The 20,080-nt window shown below is 42.5% G+C and overlaps 1 protein-coding gene across 9 annotated transcripts in view; it reads right to left on the bottom strand.

Moving 5' to 3' along the window:
- Positions 1-20,080, bottom strand: part of LOC143765435 (protein NDRG3-like) — a 61,338-nt gene that overhangs the window by 13,197 nt on the left and 28,061 nt on the right. For 5 of the 9 annotated variants that reach the window (XM_077252098.1, XM_077252099.1, XM_077252103.1 and 2 more), the window contains exons 3-13: positions 17,654-17,689; positions 8,565-8,670; positions 5,995-6,115; positions 5,738-5,800; positions 5,343-5,403; positions 4,375-4,461; positions 4,024-4,080; positions 3,777-3,880; positions 1,683-1,745; positions 693-744; positions 454-501 (exon numbers count right to left, since the gene is read on the bottom strand). In XM_077252098.1, the coding sequence (XP_077108213.1) occupies positions 454-501; positions 693-744; positions 1,683-1,745; positions 3,777-3,880; positions 4,024-4,080; positions 4,375-4,461; positions 5,343-5,403; positions 5,738-5,800; positions 5,995-6,115; positions 8,565-8,670; positions 17,654-17,689 (798 nt within the window). Of the gene's footprint in view, positions 1-453; positions 502-688; positions 745-1,682; positions 1,746-3,776; positions 3,881-4,023; positions 4,081-4,374; positions 4,462-5,342; positions 5,404-5,737; positions 5,801-5,994; positions 6,116-8,564; positions 8,671-17,653; positions 17,690-20,080 lie in introns of all 9 variants that reach the window. The other 4 variants (XM_077252095.1, XM_077252102.1, XM_077252096.1 and 1 more) reach the window with 1 other exon arrangement.

The following is a 20,080-nucleotide window of genomic DNA, read 5'->3' as shown; positions in this document are numbered from 1 at the left end:
ATAAAAAAACAAACGTCCAGTGAGAACTTTGCCTAAGACTGCTCAGTGTGGAGCACTGTATGAAGACGAGCCTAGCTTCAGTTTCATTAGCCAATATTAAAATGCAAACAGAATCCTACATCTGTGATTAAGTTATCTAGCCAAAACATGCCAGACAGTTACAAGCGATTGCTTGGCATGCTACACAGGCTGCCACTAAGTGTGGAAACATGCAAATTTATCATGAATGTTTTCACATTCAGAAGCCATGATGAAAACTGAATGAAATGCCTCAATTTGACTGGCACCATTACTGTCCAACTGAGCCCATAATTAGTGGTTTCTATAGAAAGCAGAGGCAGCCAAGTGGTGGAGTGTGGGGCCCATCTGTCAGGCTGCATCTTTAGTCACAGCACATTGCTGCTCTGGTACAATAGGTTAGTTTTCTAAAGCTTGTTACTGGTTATAGCTCACCTTTAGTAGGGTTGTTCTTGTTGGATCTAACCTTGAGTTGCATTCTACCTACAAATCAAAAAAGAAAAAAAAAAAAAAAACCCACAAAAAAAGTTAGCTGTATTCATAAGTTTTTACAAGCTTTTCTACAGCTTGCTGATAATCTAGGAAAGGTCTTCAGTTTCTGATTTTCAGCAGATCCAACAGGCTGACAGCCTATATGCATGTCTAGTAACAGTGATGAGAAAAGATATACTTGCCACAACATCGACTGCAGGAGAGTTATCACCAACCACCAACAAGGCAGGACACCTAGAAAAGAAACAGGATACTTCATGGTATGGGAGGCTTTGGGACAGACAACAGAATCAGTGAAGTAGTTAGTGTGTATGAACTACGTAAAGCCGTACACTACTATAATACACATGCACAGGCACCACTGTGAAGAAATACTCAAGAGCATAGATGTCAAACTGTAAATCTGGCCCGAAACGTCATTATATTTGGACTGACAAAATAAAAATTAAAAAAAAACAAAAAAAAAAACAAAACACAAATGTCTACTGCCCGCCAATAGACAGCGCATGCACCACTGATACTACAAATCCCGTTTCCCCGTCTGGCACACTCCCTGGTTACTGCCCTCCATCTCCTCCACATTCTGGGCACAGATATATTATTGAGCTGATGGGCTCATGCCAGGATTTATTTTATTGCTTTATTTGGTCATGTATTTTCACATCTTACTCTTCGTTCACCCCATCATCTTGACTGATTTCAGTGCTGTATATGCACTTCTGATGTTCTACTTCCCCATTTTTCCCTTCCATTTGAGGATTACCACACCCTTTCCATTCCCACAACCCCAACTTCTCCAGAGCACAGAGGTTCTCCCTATCCTAGGCAAATTCCCTTCACCACTGTCATAAATAAAGGTTAGCCAGCGACTTTATTTTAAGTTTTTAGGTTTGGCCTATTGTGTATTTGAGTAGGACATCCTTGCTCCCGAGGAAGAATAACTCATAAGGCATGATGTTATGCATGACAGAACCCATGTAACAAAAAAACAAAAAAAAACACCAACACACCTTTTAGCACAATTTTGTAATATAAAACCACTGCTGTAATATTAAATTGATATTTTTGAAGAAACACCTTGTTATATTATACCCAGTCTCTGGATGAAATCTCAGCGGTAGAGGGGCTGGGGAAAAAAGCACTGAGCTGACAGGTTCTTTGACCCCACTTACCTGAGAGTGCCTTCAGAAGAGTCGCATGGAAGCGCTGGTCTTTCAATTTCCAGATCTTTGCGACTAGTAAAGGAATAAAAGATAATTTGTGTAATTAGAGTTCTGACATTTAGTGAACAACTCCATAGCGTTGGTAAGATAGATATACAACAAACCTTGATTGGCACAGCTTCTTAAAACAAGGATTAGGTCCCTGAACTCATGGTGTGCATCCTCACAGGTGAACCTACCAGTCTCCAGGGGGTACTTGCACCTGCCCAGCACATTGACCAACCGATTTAGGGTTAAGGTAGTTTGGCAGGCACACTTCTGATCATACACAGACTTTGAATGCACCTATATTTTTTTGCCCATACTGCTGATTAATGTTTAGCTTTGTGCCAGTAACTCAGAATCAGTGGGATATATTAAAGTGTTCCAGAGTTATTGGCACATAGGCCACAATTGAGTTTTAAAATTTGGCTTGGTCATGGAGGTGAAAAGTTGCTTGGTTTCTAAGGGGTTAAGGATACAAGACTGAAAGTTTGGAAATTGCATTTTTCATTACATTTTCCATTCAACCCCACCCAAGTCATACCGAACAAATTTTACCACTATAGTGAAGTACAATGTGTGATGAAAAAAACCTCTGAACCGGTGGGATATGTTGAAGCGTTCCAGAGACTGTTTTCAAACATTGTACTTTACTGACCAGGCAAAATATATATATATATATATATATATATATATTTTTTTTATTTTTTAAATCTGACCACTGTCACTTTATGTGGTAATAACTGGGAAATGCTTCAACGAAACACACAGGTCGAGATTGTTATGAAGTACAGTATGTCACGAAAAAGAGTGGTAACATTTGTTCGATATGACTTGCATTTGTGAAAATACTGGAAATTTTCAAATTTTAAAAATTTTGCAAACTTAATTCTTATGCCCTTAAGTCAGGAAGTTATGATACACAAAATAATGACTGTCTACTTTACATCAGCATCATTTTGTATTCTTTTTGTTAGTAAGTTATAAGGGTTAAAAGCTTGACCAGTGATTGTTTTTTGCAATTTTTTTTGGGGGGGACTAAATCGCATTTTAAGTGACTGGGGGGGGGGGGGGGGGTTGACATTTGAAGAACCCCTGTTGTGCCTGAACGGTGATAAAACCTTTACTAGTGACTATTTTGGAAACTACACAACTCAAAAATTTTATCCAGGAGTATACTAAAATTTGAACCCACAGGTATAACAGAATTTGATAACTCGGTTGTCATATTGAAGTTTTTCACAAAAAGGTCTCTTAAATCAACAGGAAGCGGAGGGCCAGGCGATGGCAAAAGGTACTGGCAGGGGTTTGGGACATCATTTCTCTCCAACAGTATATGTCAGAAGAGAATTTTTTTTTTTTTTTTAGTGGACGCTTATGTGATCACTGTTAGACCGGGGTGAGACGAATGTATGGCATTCAATGTGAGCATTGGATGCGATATGCTAATGACCCTCGGCTCCTGCTCTGCTGCGAGTGGGAGCTGGGCGTCATGCATCTGTGCTCAGCCTCTCGCACAGCTGCGGAGGAGACAAATGAATTTGTCCATTGCCGGGGTCAGTGTATCGCACAGCACTCGGATGATATCCAAGTGATGTGCATTGTCTCACTTGCACCCATAGGCTTATATGGGTGGCGAGTGAGCCGAGACTCAGCTGAGTGTTGGTGGCATACTGCGATTTCACTTGCACGTTGAAAACGGACGAGAAGAAAGAAAAAAAAAAAACGCTGCTATGAGCTGCCTTATAGATGAACACTGGTCCGAGTGCTATGAGAGGTTATAGTACTCGTCCATATTCATAGCTAGTGTGACCCCGGCCTCAATGAAGAACAGCGACTAAAAGTTCGTAAAAAACGGCCCTGATAAGTTCTCCAGTTTCTGAGCTGCCCCCCAGCAGCTGAGACTCCAGGGATTTTCAGACTTTTGGGATGGGGCACTATAGACTTACTTGCGACTGCCATTTTAAAACAGCAATGATCGAATAAGGCCAGTGGCCACTTTACAACGGTCGTTAAGGAGCTAAAATAACCCAATATTTTGACTACAGATCAGCAAGTTACCCGTTATAGGAATTGACAAAGAGTTGAAGGTTTTCTTGATTTATATCCTGGGCAATATGTAATCTGTAGGTCTGAACCAGGTCCAGATTTGACTCCAGTTCTTCCTGTGTAAACAAAACGAGAACTTCTAAAAACAGAATTTCTATCTACAGCACAATTATCCTAAGTACCAATAGGTCAGTTAGTGAAACAAATACATCAATCCAAGCCTTGTAAAGCTGCAGGATGCAGACCGAGCACTACTTACATCACCAAAGAGGTGAGCCAGCACAATGTCCACTATGTTCGATGTCCAGCCAGAGAACTAGAAGATAAGAATTCATGTCATCAGCTTCACCATGAATAAAAAAGAAAAAAAAAAAAATTATAAATCTATATTTTATATTTTTTTTGCTGAGCAATGTCCAAATTCATTCTAACCAGTGAACATCTCTCCGCACCACCCTCCTAGTTGTGTCTGCACTTACACATTGCGACATGTAACATACATGGGAAGTTTTGCCATCTTCACAATGGTCGGTATAAAAGCACAGGAGGCTTGTTAACATTCCACTAGACATGTACACAGAATACACAGGGTATGCATGTATGATCTTACCTTGGAAGCGGCCCAATCAATCCAGCCTTTTGCACATGGGTCAATGTTTATTAGGATAAGGCCTTCCACCAAGTCAGGGTGATCGAGCTGTAGAGAGAGAGTAAAGATCCTTTATGTCCGAGAGAGATCAGACCCCATAATGGCATAAGAACATCATGACTACAAAGTAAACCTAAAGTTTGCAATAGTCTGCATAGGAGCAGTGTACACAAAGGATACTTTTTGTAATCCAAGACTTGCAAACTAAAATTTGTAAGCTAAAACGTTTGGTCGCCAAGCATATACTAACTGGGACACACAGATGAGACTCAGGCAACCATACAACGCTCATTCTCAACCGCCTCCGTAGACTTCCACCCAGTCACCCTGCATACTTGATTTTTATACCTTAATAAAGGCGCGAATCCGACAAATACACAATGGTAATAAAAATAAAATAAATTTGTTATACGAAGTCTCTTCATTCCCACAGCGCAGCCCACCTGAACGTGAAAGTTTCCACATTTTGCGCCAAGATTTCTGGGCGGGACAGATGTCCCCTAGAGTCTGCCTCCAGAGCTTATTTTATTTAAATTTGTTTAAAAGGAGTTTTCCCACGAACATTCATTTCAAATCAGTAGATCTTTGAATTATAAATTCCAGAATTGGAGGATCAAAAAAAAAAAAAAAAAAAAAGCCCTGAGCTAAGATAATCCTATAAATGTGCCCCTACAATGTACTGTGTAGTGAGGTTTGACCTAGGGCCAATGGAGCTTCATATTAGGTTTATATTGCATTTAAAGGCCAGAAATAAAATGTAACACTGCTTATCTGCTTTATCAAAGTGATATTTTGATAAATCATAGGAATAAGAATCAAATTGATTGACAATTAATATGCTTTACATTTTAGTCCTGTACAGAGGTTTCCCCTCTATACAATTTTAGGTTTACTTCCAAGCTAGGGTGGGTGGCTTGTAGGGTACTCACAGTAAACTTTGATAAGACATAGGCACCAGCTCCAACGCCAATTCCGATGATTGTGGTCAGGCTACAAAAAAAATAAAAAAAAATAAAGTAAGTTGACATTTACTCGGTGGAGTCTGCTATGAAGTCTGCCACAGAAAAACCATAGCTATATAGCTTTGACATACTCTGTATACTTATTTCAATTAAATACCAATATGGATGGATTCACCTACTGTATTAGATATTTTTGATATTTAATAAACTTATATTTAAGAGAATTCTTTTTGGTGTATACCTTTCAATGCAAGAATTTTTATTTTTTTTATTTATTTATATTTTTAAATATACAAGTTTACCATTCTTCCCACTTATAAATTGTTATTATTCCCTCTGGAAATGTAATAAAAGTTATTTACTTTAGGTGGGTAAGGACTGCAGACAACATCTCAGCCAGTTCGTCCAATGTCGGGTACTGATACCTGTAAGAGGCAAATACTCTATGAAAGAGCGCTTCTTCCCGTTTATCAACAGCAAAGTCGAGGTCTCCACTCTGCATGACATAGATACTTAAATCATTTGCAGATTAATACACCCGCGCCCCCCCCCCTCTAAAAAACAAAACAAAAAAAAAAAAAAAAACATACACCACACACACACACACGACTGAACTTACCCAGTGGGGAACGGGGGTGCTCCCACCTGCTGACCTGGAGCATCCACATGGCAAACTGCAAAATACTGGGTGATTTCATGCATGTCTTCATAGTTAAAGAATGTGCTGAAGCAGGATTTGTCTACATGGACAGCCAGAGAAAAGATCTAGGTGGTTAGCGATATTGGACTCGTGTAATTGGTCTAACTGTACATTTACAATAAGATGTTAGGAGGCCCAATAGTATCAGCCATACCCTGTACTGCCTGTAGGTTTCCGCTGCTCCATGAAATAGTCTGATGATGCATTGGGTAGATTAGGCATCATCACTATATAGCCAAAAGAAGGCATTTGGCAGTACTCTTCCCAGGAGAGCACTCCAAAAAGCAAATTCTTGTCCTGGCTGGATGTGATACAGCAATATATTCTGTGGGTGGCGTTCCCATCCGCTGGGCGTCGCGGTCCAGGGCCTCCCATCTTCATAGGATGACGTCCTCTTGTCTTCACGCTGCGGCTCCGGCGCAGGCATACTTGGTCTGCCCTGTTGAGGGCAGAGCAAAGTATTGCAGTGCGCAGGCGCTGGGCCTCTCTGACCTTTCCCAGCGCACTGCAGTACTTTGCTCTGCCCTCAAAGGGGAGACAAAGTACGCCTGCGCCGGAGCCGCAGCGTGAAGACAAGAGGACGTCATCTTATGAAGATGGGAGGCCCCGGACCGGACCACGACACCCATCGGACCGGACCACCTCTGGGTGAGTATAATCTAACCTCTTTCAGGTTACATCGTGGGCTTATCTACAGCATTAGAGAATGCTGTAGATAAGCCCCTGATGCTGGTGGGCTTAGCTCATTCGATTTTGGGGGTGACAGGTTCCCTTTAAGCCCATCCATAACATGTCAAGAGCATAAAAGTCTTAAACCCTGAATGACTGGGATTTTTTTTTTTTTTTTTCTAAAAAGCTATTTTTTTACTACTTCTCAAGATTCATACCTATCGACAAAGCTCAGGGCACCATGAAGTGTACTGAAGAACACATTGTAAGTGAAATCCATACACTTACTCCATCGTTTGTGTTTTGCCTCTACAGCCTTCATCATTTAACAAAAAGTGCCTGGCAACATGATTCTTCAGGTCATAATGGGTATTGCCGATGCCAAACAAGGTTTTTTACATTTAAATGATTGAGCCCTGTAACTTTGTTTTCTACAATGGAGAAAATTAATGCTTGTTTTTTTTGCACTCTGAAAAATAAAAGTATGTTAATCTCGAATTGTTATATACATACAGCGATTTAATTTATTGGATTTTTTGTAGGTAATTCAGAGACTGGTGTTTGAAATTATTTGAAGTATACATTAAACTTTAAAAATAAAACTAAGGTTCAAAGGAAGGAGATAAGCAGCACATCCGTCCACTATATGAAATTTTTAGCATGCATGCATTTTATATAGATCTCACTAGCATATATACTCACAGCTAATATATTCAATTGCTTAAAATGTCCACCACAAACCAGACAGTTCTTTGGGACTTTCCAAGATGAAAAGTGGAATACTACGAGATGTGCCGAGTGCAGGTCTCAATTTTTAGCTTAATTACAGAAAAGGCGACAGTTACACTTTAGTTGCTTAATCGGCATTTATATATGCATTAATCAGAATATTTAATATATGTTTAGATAACCAATAACAGAGGAGCTTGACCATATGGTAATTAACTAATTACACCACTTTCTATATGCAATTATAAAAACCATGTACAATAAACCATCATTTTTTGATGGAATGTTATTCTGTCACGTCGGTGTACAGTGTCATCCTTGAGCGCTGAAGATACGCCCTAATTGGGAATGGCTGAAGCACAAACAGGGATAGATTTATCCTAACCAAATTTCCATAACATAATTCATTCAAGATTCATTAAAAACGTTGGGGGAAAAAAAAAAAAAAAACTTGGAGGACCCCCGAGCATGCTCGAGAAATCTCAAGTAACGAGTATATTCGCTCATGACTAAAAAAAAAAATGTTATCTATTTTTTTGGATTCCATGTTTTTAATGAATCTTGAATAAAGCATGAACTAAAAATTTTGTACATATTGTAGACGTATGTGCTGCTTATTTCCTTCCTTTGAACCCTTGGCTGAGCTCCACCAGCAGGAGCGGCACCCGACAGATTTCAGCCGCCAATATCGGATGACAAGGCGTCGTGAGCTTCAAAAATCCCCCCTCTCCCCAAGTTTCAAATAATTTCATAGCCCGATAGCACATCCATAAACGTCATGATAAAAAAAAAAAAAAAAAACCACCACGGCAGTATATATTGAAAACTATAAAGTCAACCCACAGGCCTATAGGGGTCTTTATCAGGCTTCTGGCTTCCATGTCAACCCATTAGGTTACCACAATCAAATGCTCATTGGATGGGGCCCCTGGTATATTTATTTCAACCATGACAAGCAAATAGAGCCCACCTGCAGGATAACATTATGGTGGCTTCGTCTGTACACAACATATAGCACACTGATCTGCGGTCGTGTCACATGAGGACACTGAATATTCTGAAAGCCAATATAAGATCATAAAAACACTCACGGTTCAGACCGATGTCATGGTAGGTAAGAATCACTGGTTTCTTGGATCTTGGGGTGCCCCTCATGGTGACATGTAACACACCATAAGCAGTCTCAATGTCATGTTCCTACAACCCAGAAAATGCATGGTTGAAACAGGAAACCTGTGCACTATATGCAGAGACCAAGGGGTTAATGATAAGTGACAGGGGGTATAATTACACCTGTTCCTCAATGTATGCAAATATAAGAGCATTACTAGTCAGTGTTTACAAGAACTAGTTACCATAGGAAACCCTCTTCATCACAATTTAAGATATCGAATCCTGAGCTTACCGATGGAACCAGAGAAAAATCTATGCGGTCTATATCCAAGTACGCCATAGGTAAAGCAGATGAGTGACAAACAACAAGATGTCCAAAAACACATTAGCAATGTACGAGCAGAGTGGATTAGTGGCTGACTAAGTGGATTACAACTTGTAATAAGGATGATTGGTGACTGGAGACAAACATGAGGCATTATCCATAGCTCATGGCATGGACCCTGTGTAAGCATGGGAGCGGTAAGAACACTCATTGGCCTCCTGTATGTTTTCAATCACTAGAACACAGGTCTATTCTGCACATCTCCATTTACAGAACTACAACTCCCAGCCCAGCAGACAGATGCCATGTCTACTGTCCTGTCATTCAGGACTTTAAAAAAAAAAAAAAAAAGCCATCTGGCACAGAATTCATATTGTCAGACAATACCTGCTGTCCACGAGATTACATGCAGCCCATTCATCCTAGTTATCAGATGTACTACAGAAAGACAGCTTTAGGTGTGAGATTTCAAGTGTGGACTAGAAAAACTAAAGTCAGTCATAGGCCCCCCTTATTCATCATGCTTTTAGGAGTTTTTTTTTTCCATAGTAGTTTGGCTTGTGGTTTTATGCCAATTTTTTTTTTTTTTTTTTTTTTTTTTTTTTTTTTTTTTTTACAGCTTTTGCAAGATATCCAAGCCTTTATTCAATATTCATTATTTTTGAGGTTTAAATGTCAATGTGCTCATGGTCTTTATTATCCATAACGCTCCTGGCAAATTTTTTTTGAGAAATACAGACACATGTTGCAGTCTTTGGCAAATTTGTCATTGAGAAATTTCCATGAATATTTGGATAAAGACCACAAGCACATTGACACCAACCCAAACAACGAGGATATAATAAAGGCTTGGAAATCTTGCAAAAGCTGTAAGATTAGGGCAAGCCTTGTAAAAACGAACTACAAAAAAAAAAAAAAAAAAAAAAACCACTAAAAAAAGTATGATGAATAAGCTTTACAGTTTTTCTAGTCCATATAGTTGACCCATGAAATCTCGTGAACGCCTAAAAGCAGAGACTGATAACTAGGATGAATGGATTGTATGCATTCTCGTGGACAGCAGGTATTCTCTGCCAGATGCCTTTTACTTCAAAAAATTTCACTGAAACAGGAAAAGAAAATTAAGAATATCGCTGAGCAAAAAAAAAAGAAAAAAGCCATACTTGCAATACCATTCTCAGACAAATACACAGACAGGATGCAGTGGGTTTATCTTGGGGGACCTGCTGCATCCGGTTTGTGCATGTGTGTCTGGACACGGTATTGCAAGTATAGCTTTTTTTTTGGCCTTCTACTAAATCCTAAATGAGTGAGGACAGTTAAGATGGCATCAGATCTAGGACCAGTGTGCCTAAGCCTTGAGCCACTGTTTTACTAAATTGTACAACACAATAAGATCCAGTCGGCCAACAAGGCTTACGATGTTACAGCCTCATTTAGCTCAGGATTGTGACTGACACCTTCTCTACTAACTGTCTGCACAGGTACCAAAAAGCCTGCTCTTTGGATCAATAGATTGTTGATATAAGTGTGGGCTTGGGAGCTACATTGGGGAAAATGTATTATACACCAACTGTGTTGGGGGGGGGGGGGGAAAGAAACCCACACATTGTATGATTACATAATTAGCATTTTATTGCACAAAAAGTATTTGATTCAATTGAAATCAAATCGGCCAAATCAGAGGAAGCAAAGGGCCCTGCATGAACCCGGGAGGTTCTTGGAGCAGAGGTTGAGGAGCTGTGTCGTCAGCTCCGGAGCTCGTGGTATCGCGCAGCCACCAGTATCCAGGAACATTAGAGCAGCCAGCCGTTGAAGCCTCAGCCAGCAGCGGAGGAGACCGGCACCGGAGATGCCACAGCAACGGGTAAGCCCACTGACCCTGCCCCGGTAGCCGAGGACGCCACCCTGCTAGTGGCCATAGACTTGCCACCTCCACCTGACCAGGTGTGTAGCCGCCTAGAATGGGAAAAGCCCTGGGAGACCCTGAAGACCTCCAACCCCCCGCTGCTGCCCACTAAACAGACTGGACGTCCAGGGGGAGCGAGTGACTTTCAGGTGGACCCACACCACCACAGTTTCCCCGGGGAGGCCCAACCAGAAGGGGAGCAAATCGAGGTAATCAGCCAACAGGAGTACCACTGGCAGCGGCCGCTCCAGTGAGAACAAAGAGTGGGAGGAGGAGCACCGACGCCATGTTGCCCATGAAAAAGACCTGCAAGCTAAAGCCCGGGTCAGGAAAGAGACCTTTGACAGAGGCCCATGGAGACAAGGGATTGTAGTATCCTTCAGTCTAAAATCTGGATGAGGCTTCATTAAAGAGCAAGATTTATGTCCCGAAATCTTTGTGACCAGACGGGATGTAGAGGCACACCTTATCGAGTGACACCCTGGCAGGGACCTCTACCCTGGTGACAGTTACTTACACACGACATTGGGGAGATAAGGGGTGGTACGCCTTATATGTACACAGATGCATGCATAAAACCACCAATTCACCATCTTGTGACCTGGAGCCACCGCAACCAGTGGCTCTTCCTCGTACACTTGTCGCCCCCACCTGAACAGGTGACCCCTGCACTGGTCACCATGTGTTCAAAATGCACACAGACCGTCATGGAGCAAAAGACAGTAAGCACTCAGACTCCCATCCGGAGTGCAGACGCACTTTATGTGGTGCCCGGTAGCCGCCCATATCCAAAGGGACTGCCTTTGCCAGTGCTACCGCAGTAGAACAAACAAATCTGAAAATGACTAAATAGTTCCATGTTCATCTTCTGCTACCGTTCAAAAGTTTGTTAAACCCTACCATAGGAGCCCACGTTTAAAAGGCTCCTATGTTTTGCACAAGTTGCCTTAAAGAACTGTGAATCATGAACTGTGAATGATCAAAAAATTTCCACTGTAAATAGTTTGCACCTTCTTAAAAGGTACTTCCTACTGGTTTTACAAAAGAAGCTTTTAAAGACAAGAGACTGCTTCTAACATTGTTGTGAGAACTGCTTTGTTTTCCAGAGACCTGAAGAAAAACCCGTTTCGCACGGCAGGATTCCAGGTCTGGATACACGCCTTGTAGCCCGCCCAAGGCCACCGTTGAGGGTTAATGACGGGTCCCTCGCTTCGTTGCTGCTGTTTTAGAGTTAATGATTGACTTGAGCATTATTTGCACTACCTCATTGAAAGACTTGAATACTGTTTGAACCCTTAAAGGGAATGTTTACTTGCTGCACCTTGCCAGTTAGAATTGTATGATGCAAGGTAGAAGGTTAATATATTACAGAGTTAATATGGTAGATAATAAAATTAAGAGTTGAAGTTAAATAGTAAATGAAAGAAGTAGATTATGCACTTTTAATAAAATGGAGAAAATAAAGTAGCCCGCGGGGGTTGGACGAAGACTTTGCACTTAAGAGATAGTATACCCGTGAGGGTCAATGCACTTCATAGCTAGTTAGTTGTTGCACGGTTTTATTAAATTGTTCTTAAAAGTAGGCCTACAATGTAAATATGTTATGCAACGTTCAAGTGTCCTCACCTCCCATAAAAGGGAAGCACCAGTTCATATTCATTTGTTTTATAGCATTTTAAAAATTTTATGTCTTTTTGCTAACCTGTAACTGTTTTTCTTCTGGGGAGTGCGGCGCCCCAGGGTCCTGGTCGCCGCAGTAGTGTCACTTTCCTCCTGGGGAGAGTGATGCTACGTTTGGAGGCAAGGAAGGATAACTGCATCCAGGTACCACAAACATGCAACACTTCACACTCCAGACCACCAGGTGGAGCTTCTGATCCTATTTATTAGGTGATATATATTTATTAGTCTGTGGTGAAAGTTCGTTAGTTCCAGACAGCCGTCTGAGGAGGACAGAGGGTCCACGGAGCAGTGCATGCCCTCAGAAAGACATTTTGAAGGCAGAACTGTTTTGCAGCAAGCGTGAAGGAAGGCAAAGCAAAGGAGAGGATACCAGAAGGGGCCAGCCCCGAACAGGCTGCCTCCTTCTGAGGTGCAGAACACCGGTAGCCGGAGCACCAAGGTAGTAAGGACCTCTATGCCTTACTTCAGAGACTAGCAGGATAGCTAATTGCACATTACCTGTCTGCACCTACACCCAGGAGGCAAAGTGACACCCCCAAAGAGCTGGGTTATCTAAGACCCCATAAACAGGCTCAAGTCACCAGTCATACGGGTTTTGTCCTATCCTATACGGGGGACAGAGCGCGAGACACCACATCTGTGAGGACCTCATTTGAAGCTTATGCAGTAAGGGACTACAGCGCAAGGAAAGGCTATTGATTTCCACCTGGACAAGGGGACTCTGGACTTGCCTCTGAAGCGGCCAGACTGCCTACCCTGTGGTCTGGTGCCCTGGACTGTGGATGCTGAAGTCTTTAGTAAAGGTAAAGAGACTGCAACCTTGTGTCCTCGTTCTCCACTGCACCATTCACCATCTACATACTGGGAAGCCATGGTGATATATTTCACCTGTGGGAAGGTATACCATCTAGCTGCCATAACATCACCCCTGCGAACCCCTTAAAGCAGAGTCAATCACCCTGATCGAATACCACAGGTTGTGTCACGAACACAAACTTTATTCCCTTTAAAGACCTTTCCCTTTTACACGGAAATCCCAGGGCCATGGACCGGGTCGCAGCCACCGTGACATCCCCTTGTGAACACCGGACCCGGTACAGAGTAACCCACTGCCCAGAGGGGGTGACCCATAGTCACGCTGGAAGACTCAGCCACAGCCTCTCTTTCATAATACTGAGGGAAGGAGGTTGTTGGCCAAAATGTCACAATAGATTATCCCATCCATCCTGCTCTCAATACAGTGCAGTCATCCTGTCCCCTTTGCAGACAAGCACCTCCAGAGTATGATGTTGCCCCTCCCCAAAAAGCTTCATGGTGTTCTTGGGGTTGTACTAATCCTTCTTCCTCCACAGAGTGGAGTTGATAGCAAAATGTTATATTTTGGTCTCATCTGACCACATGACATTCTCTCATACCTCCTTGATCATCCAGATGGCCATTGGCAAACTTCAAACAGAGCTGGACATGTGCTGGTGTGAGCAGGGGGACCTTGTGTGTCCTGCAGGATTTTAATCCATGATGGCGTAGTGTGTAACTAACCGTAATGTTTGAGACCGTGGTCCTATCTCTCTTCAGGTCATTGACCAGGTCCTCCCATGTAGATCTGGGCTGATTCCTGACCTCTCAGAATCATCTTTACCCCACGAGGCAAGATCTTGCATGGGGCCCCAGACCTAGGAAAAAGCCGGATTACTCACCGGTAATGCCCTTTTAATGAGCCACGACAGCACCCACTTTGAGAGAGGGACCCGCCCATAGGAACAGGAAACCTACAGAGATAAAAAGGGCGGCCCCCCTCTCCTCCTCAGTTGTTTTTCAGAGTACAAGAGGAACCGCCATTGTTAAATTAGTATACATTCTTAATTATTAGTACATTTTATTATATCTATAATCAATGATGAGAATATTTTGTATTAATAACTATACATATCTACTAGGGTGGGACGTGACAGGGTGCTGTCGTGGCTCATTAAAAGGGCATTACCGGTGAGTAATCCGGCTTTATACCCTTCGCCACGACAGCACCCACTTTGAGAGATTTGCAGAGAACCTTCACCTGGGTGGGATTACCGTACTAAGGACAGCTCTCCCGAATGCCAAGTCAGAAGCGGAAGACAGATCAAGTCTATAGTGTCTATAGAAAGTTGAAGGCGACGACCAGGTTGCAGCCTTACATATGAGCTCGATGGGAATGTCTTTATTCTCCGCCCACGAGGATGATACGGCTCGAGCTGAATGCGCCTTTACTCCCTCTGGAGGACTTTCGCCTTTTGACAAGTATGCAAGATGGATAGCCTCTCTGATCCACCGGGACAAGGTAGCTTGGCCTTTTCGATGACCCTGAAAAGACACAAACAGAGCCCTACTCTGTCTGCAAGAGCGGGTTCTGTCTATGTAGCCCAGGACTGCTCTTTTAACATCAAGCATATGTAGTTTTTCCTCCTCTGAATTTGCTGGATTATCATAAAAGGAAGGTAGAAAAATCTCTTGGGCTCTATGGTATTTTGTAGCTACCTTAGGGAGGTATGAAGGATCAGGTTTGAGAACTATCCTATCCTGATATGTTATTAGGAATGGAGGGTCTATAGAGAGGGCCTGGATGTCACCCACTCTTCTGGCAGAAGTTAAGGCTATCAGTAAAGCTACCTTGTATGTGATGTTTTTAAGAGGGATAGAATATAAAGGTTCAAAGGGAGGACCAGATAAGGAGTCTAGGACTAGATTCAGGTCCCAGGGTGGCAGGCGTGGAACATGAACCGGTGTACACCTCTCGCATGCCTTAATAAATCGCTACCCATCTATTACTAGCAATGTTAGCACTATAGAGGGCTCCCAGGGCAGACACTTGAACTCTCAGAGCATTAACTGATAACCCCATCTCACGACCTTTCTGTATAAATTCAAGGATGGCTTTAACAGGAACCTTAGAGAAGGGTTTTGTATAGAAGTTGAGGAATTTTCTCCATACTCTGCTATAGATTAGAGTTGTAGATTTTTTTTCTGCTCAACAGTAATGTATTGATTAGTTCTTGAGAAAACCCTCTTAAAGTTAGTATCTGCCTCTCAAGTTCCACGCCGTGAGGTGGAGGCCCCTTACTTGTGGATGGTAGAATGGACCCTGAGAGAGTAGGTCTGTAGTCATTGGCAGAATCCATGGATCGCAAACTGACATCGCTCGAAGACAGGAAAACCAAGGCCTCTTTGGCCAAAATGGAGAAAATCAGAGAAGGAAGGGATCAGCTTATAGGAAAAGGATTATAACACTCACCCAGTGAAGCTATTATTATCATCATTATACCGGTTTAGGAGATGGAGACGCTGTGTGGGGTCTGAGTACTGCATCCGTACTTCTTGATTTACTTCTGTGAGTGTCAGATCCATCCATGGAATGAACACTCCGTTTAGCTGCTGACTTTAAGCTCTTAGCGCTGCTCTTGTCAGTGCTATCACGTTCCACAGCAAGTGGAAGCTCAGTATCTGCCGGGGACGACATATTGAGCAACTAGCCCTGTGCCCCGGCGTTTTTGAAATAGCGCGGTCCCAGGCAGTGTGCCGCGCCCCCCCGTGAACCGGAAGTGCACCAACACTTCCGGTTCAATGAAGCAGCGCAGACTTACCCGCGCACCAGGGCCGGCGCCGCTGCTTTCATCCCTGGAATCGGCACCCCGTACACACAGGCTCCCTCCATAGGCCGGGCTTCCATGCCCGGAACCTGCCGGATAGTGCCCAGACGAGGGGGGAGGCTGCATGCAGTGGCTCCCCCGCCGCTGCTTCCGATGCCGCAGCCCCTGCTGTCACCAAGAGAACCACGCAGGCGGATGTACTGGCTCGGGTAAGAAAAGTGGGGAGGCGCTCCAACCACCTCCATCTGTAGGTAATCCAGAGAGTTCCGATAGGAACAGGAAACCAACTGAGGAGGAGAGGGGGGCCGCCCTTTTTATCTCTGTAGGTTTCCTGTTCCTATGGGCGGGTCCCTCTCTCAAAGTGGGTGCTGTCGTGGCGAAGGGTAAAATCTACATTTTAGGTTTCTTCCATTTTCTATATAATCGCGCTAACAGTTGCTTCCTTCTCACCAAGCTGCTTGCCTACTGCCCTGTTGCCCATCCCAGCCTTGTGCAGGTCATCAATGTTGTCTCGTGTCCTTAGATAGCCATTTGGTCTTGACAATGGTGGAGTTTGGTGCAATTGTGTGGACAGATTTATTTTACACAGGTAAATTCAAACAGGTGCAATTAATATAGGTAATCAATGCAGACCAGGAGGGCTTCTTAAAAAAAAAAAAAAGAAAAGAAAAAAAAAAAAAAAAAAAAACAGGTCTGTGAACCAGAGTTCTTGCTGGTTGGGAGGTGATCAAATACTTAATTCATGCAATAATATGCAATTTATTTGAACATTATACAATTTATATTTTTTTTTAAGCTGTCTTACAATTGAAGTGTACCCATGAGAAAAATTAGACCTCTATTCTTTGTGGGTGGGAAAATTTGTAAAAAAAAAAAATTAAAATGAAAAATTCAAATACTCATTTTTCCCCCCACTGAAAGTAGATCAGATTAACCCATGATGCTCATTGGTTCTGCTTTAACCTCATCCTGCCCACATCACACGAGAGGCCAAAGGCTTTGTTTGTGCCAGGATTTAGGTGCCATCTTTGATGGCACAGTGTGCTTCCTCACCAAGTATTAATGGCAGGATCAGAACTCACGTTATCAGCCACTGAAAAACTCTGAACACAGCGCTCATATTGCCATGTTGCCAAATTCAGAAGCTGTTGCTCCTGCATTCAGGCGGTTGCTAGGTAACAAGATGTCAATGACATCACAGGATTCCCTAGGCAGACATACTCTGAAGCATACAAAGGGATCCAAGTGTGGGCACAGGTCACAGACAACCATGAGCAAATGGACAGTGATCTACTTAGGGGACAGCAGCACGTTTCTGTATTTTTCATGAATGCCAGGTGCTCAGACATTAACACTCCCCCCCCAAAAAAAAAAATAATCAGAATATATTCCAGTGTAATCAACAATTTAGAGGTGCTGGCATCACAACATCCAGTCCACAAATATTGATGTCAACTACAATGCTGAATAGATGTCTTCCTATACATATCACCCAGTTTTCCAAAAATGGCAAAGACTATGTCCTACCTGTCCATCAAAATCTTCAAAGCTCCGGCCTGTTGTCTAAGGAAAAATTATGCAGAAAAAAAAAAAAAAAAAAAAAAGTTAATTCAAACAAAACTACACATTTAAACAAAATATTTTACACAAAGTAAACCTAGAAAATCTACAAGGAATGGGGTCTCTTCCTTTGGGTTTAATTTCGTACCATTGCCAGGTTCTCCTTGCCAACGGTTCTTGCTCACATTCAGAGGTTAAAAATCTGTACTGAATGGCTGTGTTCGCCCTCCGAGGTCTTCACTTACCTGCGACTAGGCTCTCCACTGCAATATCTGTTTTTTGGAATACATTGGGGCATAGGCACACTGTTTAAATTTTCCATTTTGAAGGAAAGCACAGTCCAATAAATCTTACCATGAAGAAATACAAAGGAAGAGAAAAACCAGTGTCTTGTCTGGTTCAAGTGGATACAAAAAAAATAAAAGTTATGCTAATCTAATGTTGTGATCACACAGCCTTAGCACATAAATGGGTCGAGGGACAAAGAATTCTGTGGAAAGGAAAAAGGGGAAAAATCCATGCTCTTGCTGTATGGTAAATCCAGGTACACCCCAAGATAAAGTGCGGCTTGTTTCACCCATGCGCCGTGTACAGGACTAAAATTAAAAAAAGTGGCACCAAAAGAAAGTCATGATGTGTCAGTTCATCTTGGGCATTTTGGTATTACAAGACAGATTAAAGAAATAGTGGTCCAAAAAAACAAAAACAAACGAAAAAAAAAATGCATCATTGCATGTTAATCAAAAAACTAAAATAAACTTAAGCATGTTTGTAGATTTCACTTTAAAAAAAAAAAAATAGTGTAAAAATATCAGATTGTAAAATCTAAATAATGTGCACAATATAATTCTATCAAAATTCTGATGTGCATTATCAGTGGTGAGTTCAATAGGCATATATCAGATAAATATCAATATATAAAGATAAATATACCTCACCACTGCTGCATAGTATGTGGACAACTGCAAAACAACATGAGAACAGGAAAAGAGGACCTCAAGGCGCCCCCTGAGGAAGGTATCACACCGAAATGCGCGTCGGGGTGACGAGTGTCCCTGCGGTACTTGCAAGCTATCAGGTGATGTGGATGCGGTGTCGTATTTTTGTTATTTGGCACCACCAAGCTCTCCTGTGTGTATCATCATGTTAGGGTCACCCTGTATCTTGGGCTCAGCATGATGTCGTTGACACTTGTTGTCATCTTATTGGCCCTTTTATGCACTTGTGTTCTGGTATTTTTAAAGTTGTTTGTATCAATAAAGCTTGTTTTATATTTGGACGTATGACTGCTTGAGGTCCTCTTTTCCTGTTCACAATATAATTCTAGTAGAATAGGTTTTCAATCAGGACTGATGCTGCATGATCTTTACCAGCCATTATCTGATTCATACAAGTCTTGTTTTAGTCACAGGTGACCCCATGATCTTGATCAGAGGTTATCGGCAGAGCCAGTAAGCATCTTTAGATGTCTCCATTTGTGATCCACATACAGTGCTCTCCATGTGCAAGGTCCATTTCATTTGTCATTCGCTCTGCTATATATTATTTTCCATTACAGTGGGTGCAAGTAGCCATTTCACCGTTAAATGATGAGCTGAAGATCACCGTGATTAGTGTGAACAGATCTATGACTAGGTAACAAAACGTCACTGGTCATCAGCTGACATGCGCCATCTGCATATTTTGACGTTAAGAAATGGCTTAATAGGAAACATACCAACATAGTGGGTTGTCCAGGGAGGAGGCCGCACACTGCAGCACAACATGTCATTTGGGGCGTTTACAGAACACCATTCACATTTGACAGAACAGGGAGCTGACAGCAGGTTTGTCCATGTGCATTCATTCAGTTCCTTGAAAATATAGCCTTCAGCCCACTGACTGCTCCTTTTAGGCCATGCAATACTCCCTTGGAAATTTAATATGTAATAGATTCTTAACAGAGGCAAAGTCTGGGACACCAGTGTCCCCTACTGCAGGTAGCCATCTTAAAGTCAACAGCAACCATTAAAAGACCTGAATTTCGCTATATGATTTTGGGCACTTTGTGCCGTCCACAAGGAAAAACTTTAAAAGGCGTTTTCCACTACTGAACAACCCCTTCTTAAACTATATGGTCAGCCCCAATAATAAAGCCTATACTACACTCCTGTGCCGGCTCCATTCCAGCCGTGTTTGCACTCGCAGTCCTGAGGCTGTGATGCGGTGGAAAGTCTCCGCCTTCAGACATACTGAACATGAAGGGGAAGTCTGGGGTGAGCTGATCCCTGGTTTCCTCTTCATGTTCAGTTTGAAGGCAGAGAAAGGGTCTCCAGCGCAGTTTGGGATCGGCATCACACGTCACAACACCGCATCACAGCCCCTGGGAGAGCGCCGACACTGGAAGAGAGTATA

This window comes from Ranitomeya variabilis, chromosome 4, assembly GCF_051348905.1.
Source record: "Ranitomeya variabilis isolate aRanVar5 chromosome 4, aRanVar5.hap1, whole genome shotgun sequence".
In the NCBI taxonomy this organism is placed as follows: domain Eukaryota; kingdom Metazoa; phylum Chordata; class Amphibia; order Anura; family Dendrobatidae; genus Ranitomeya; species Ranitomeya variabilis.
Note: the sequence above shows the minus strand (reverse complement) of the source record. Positions and strands in the feature narration are given on the sequence as shown.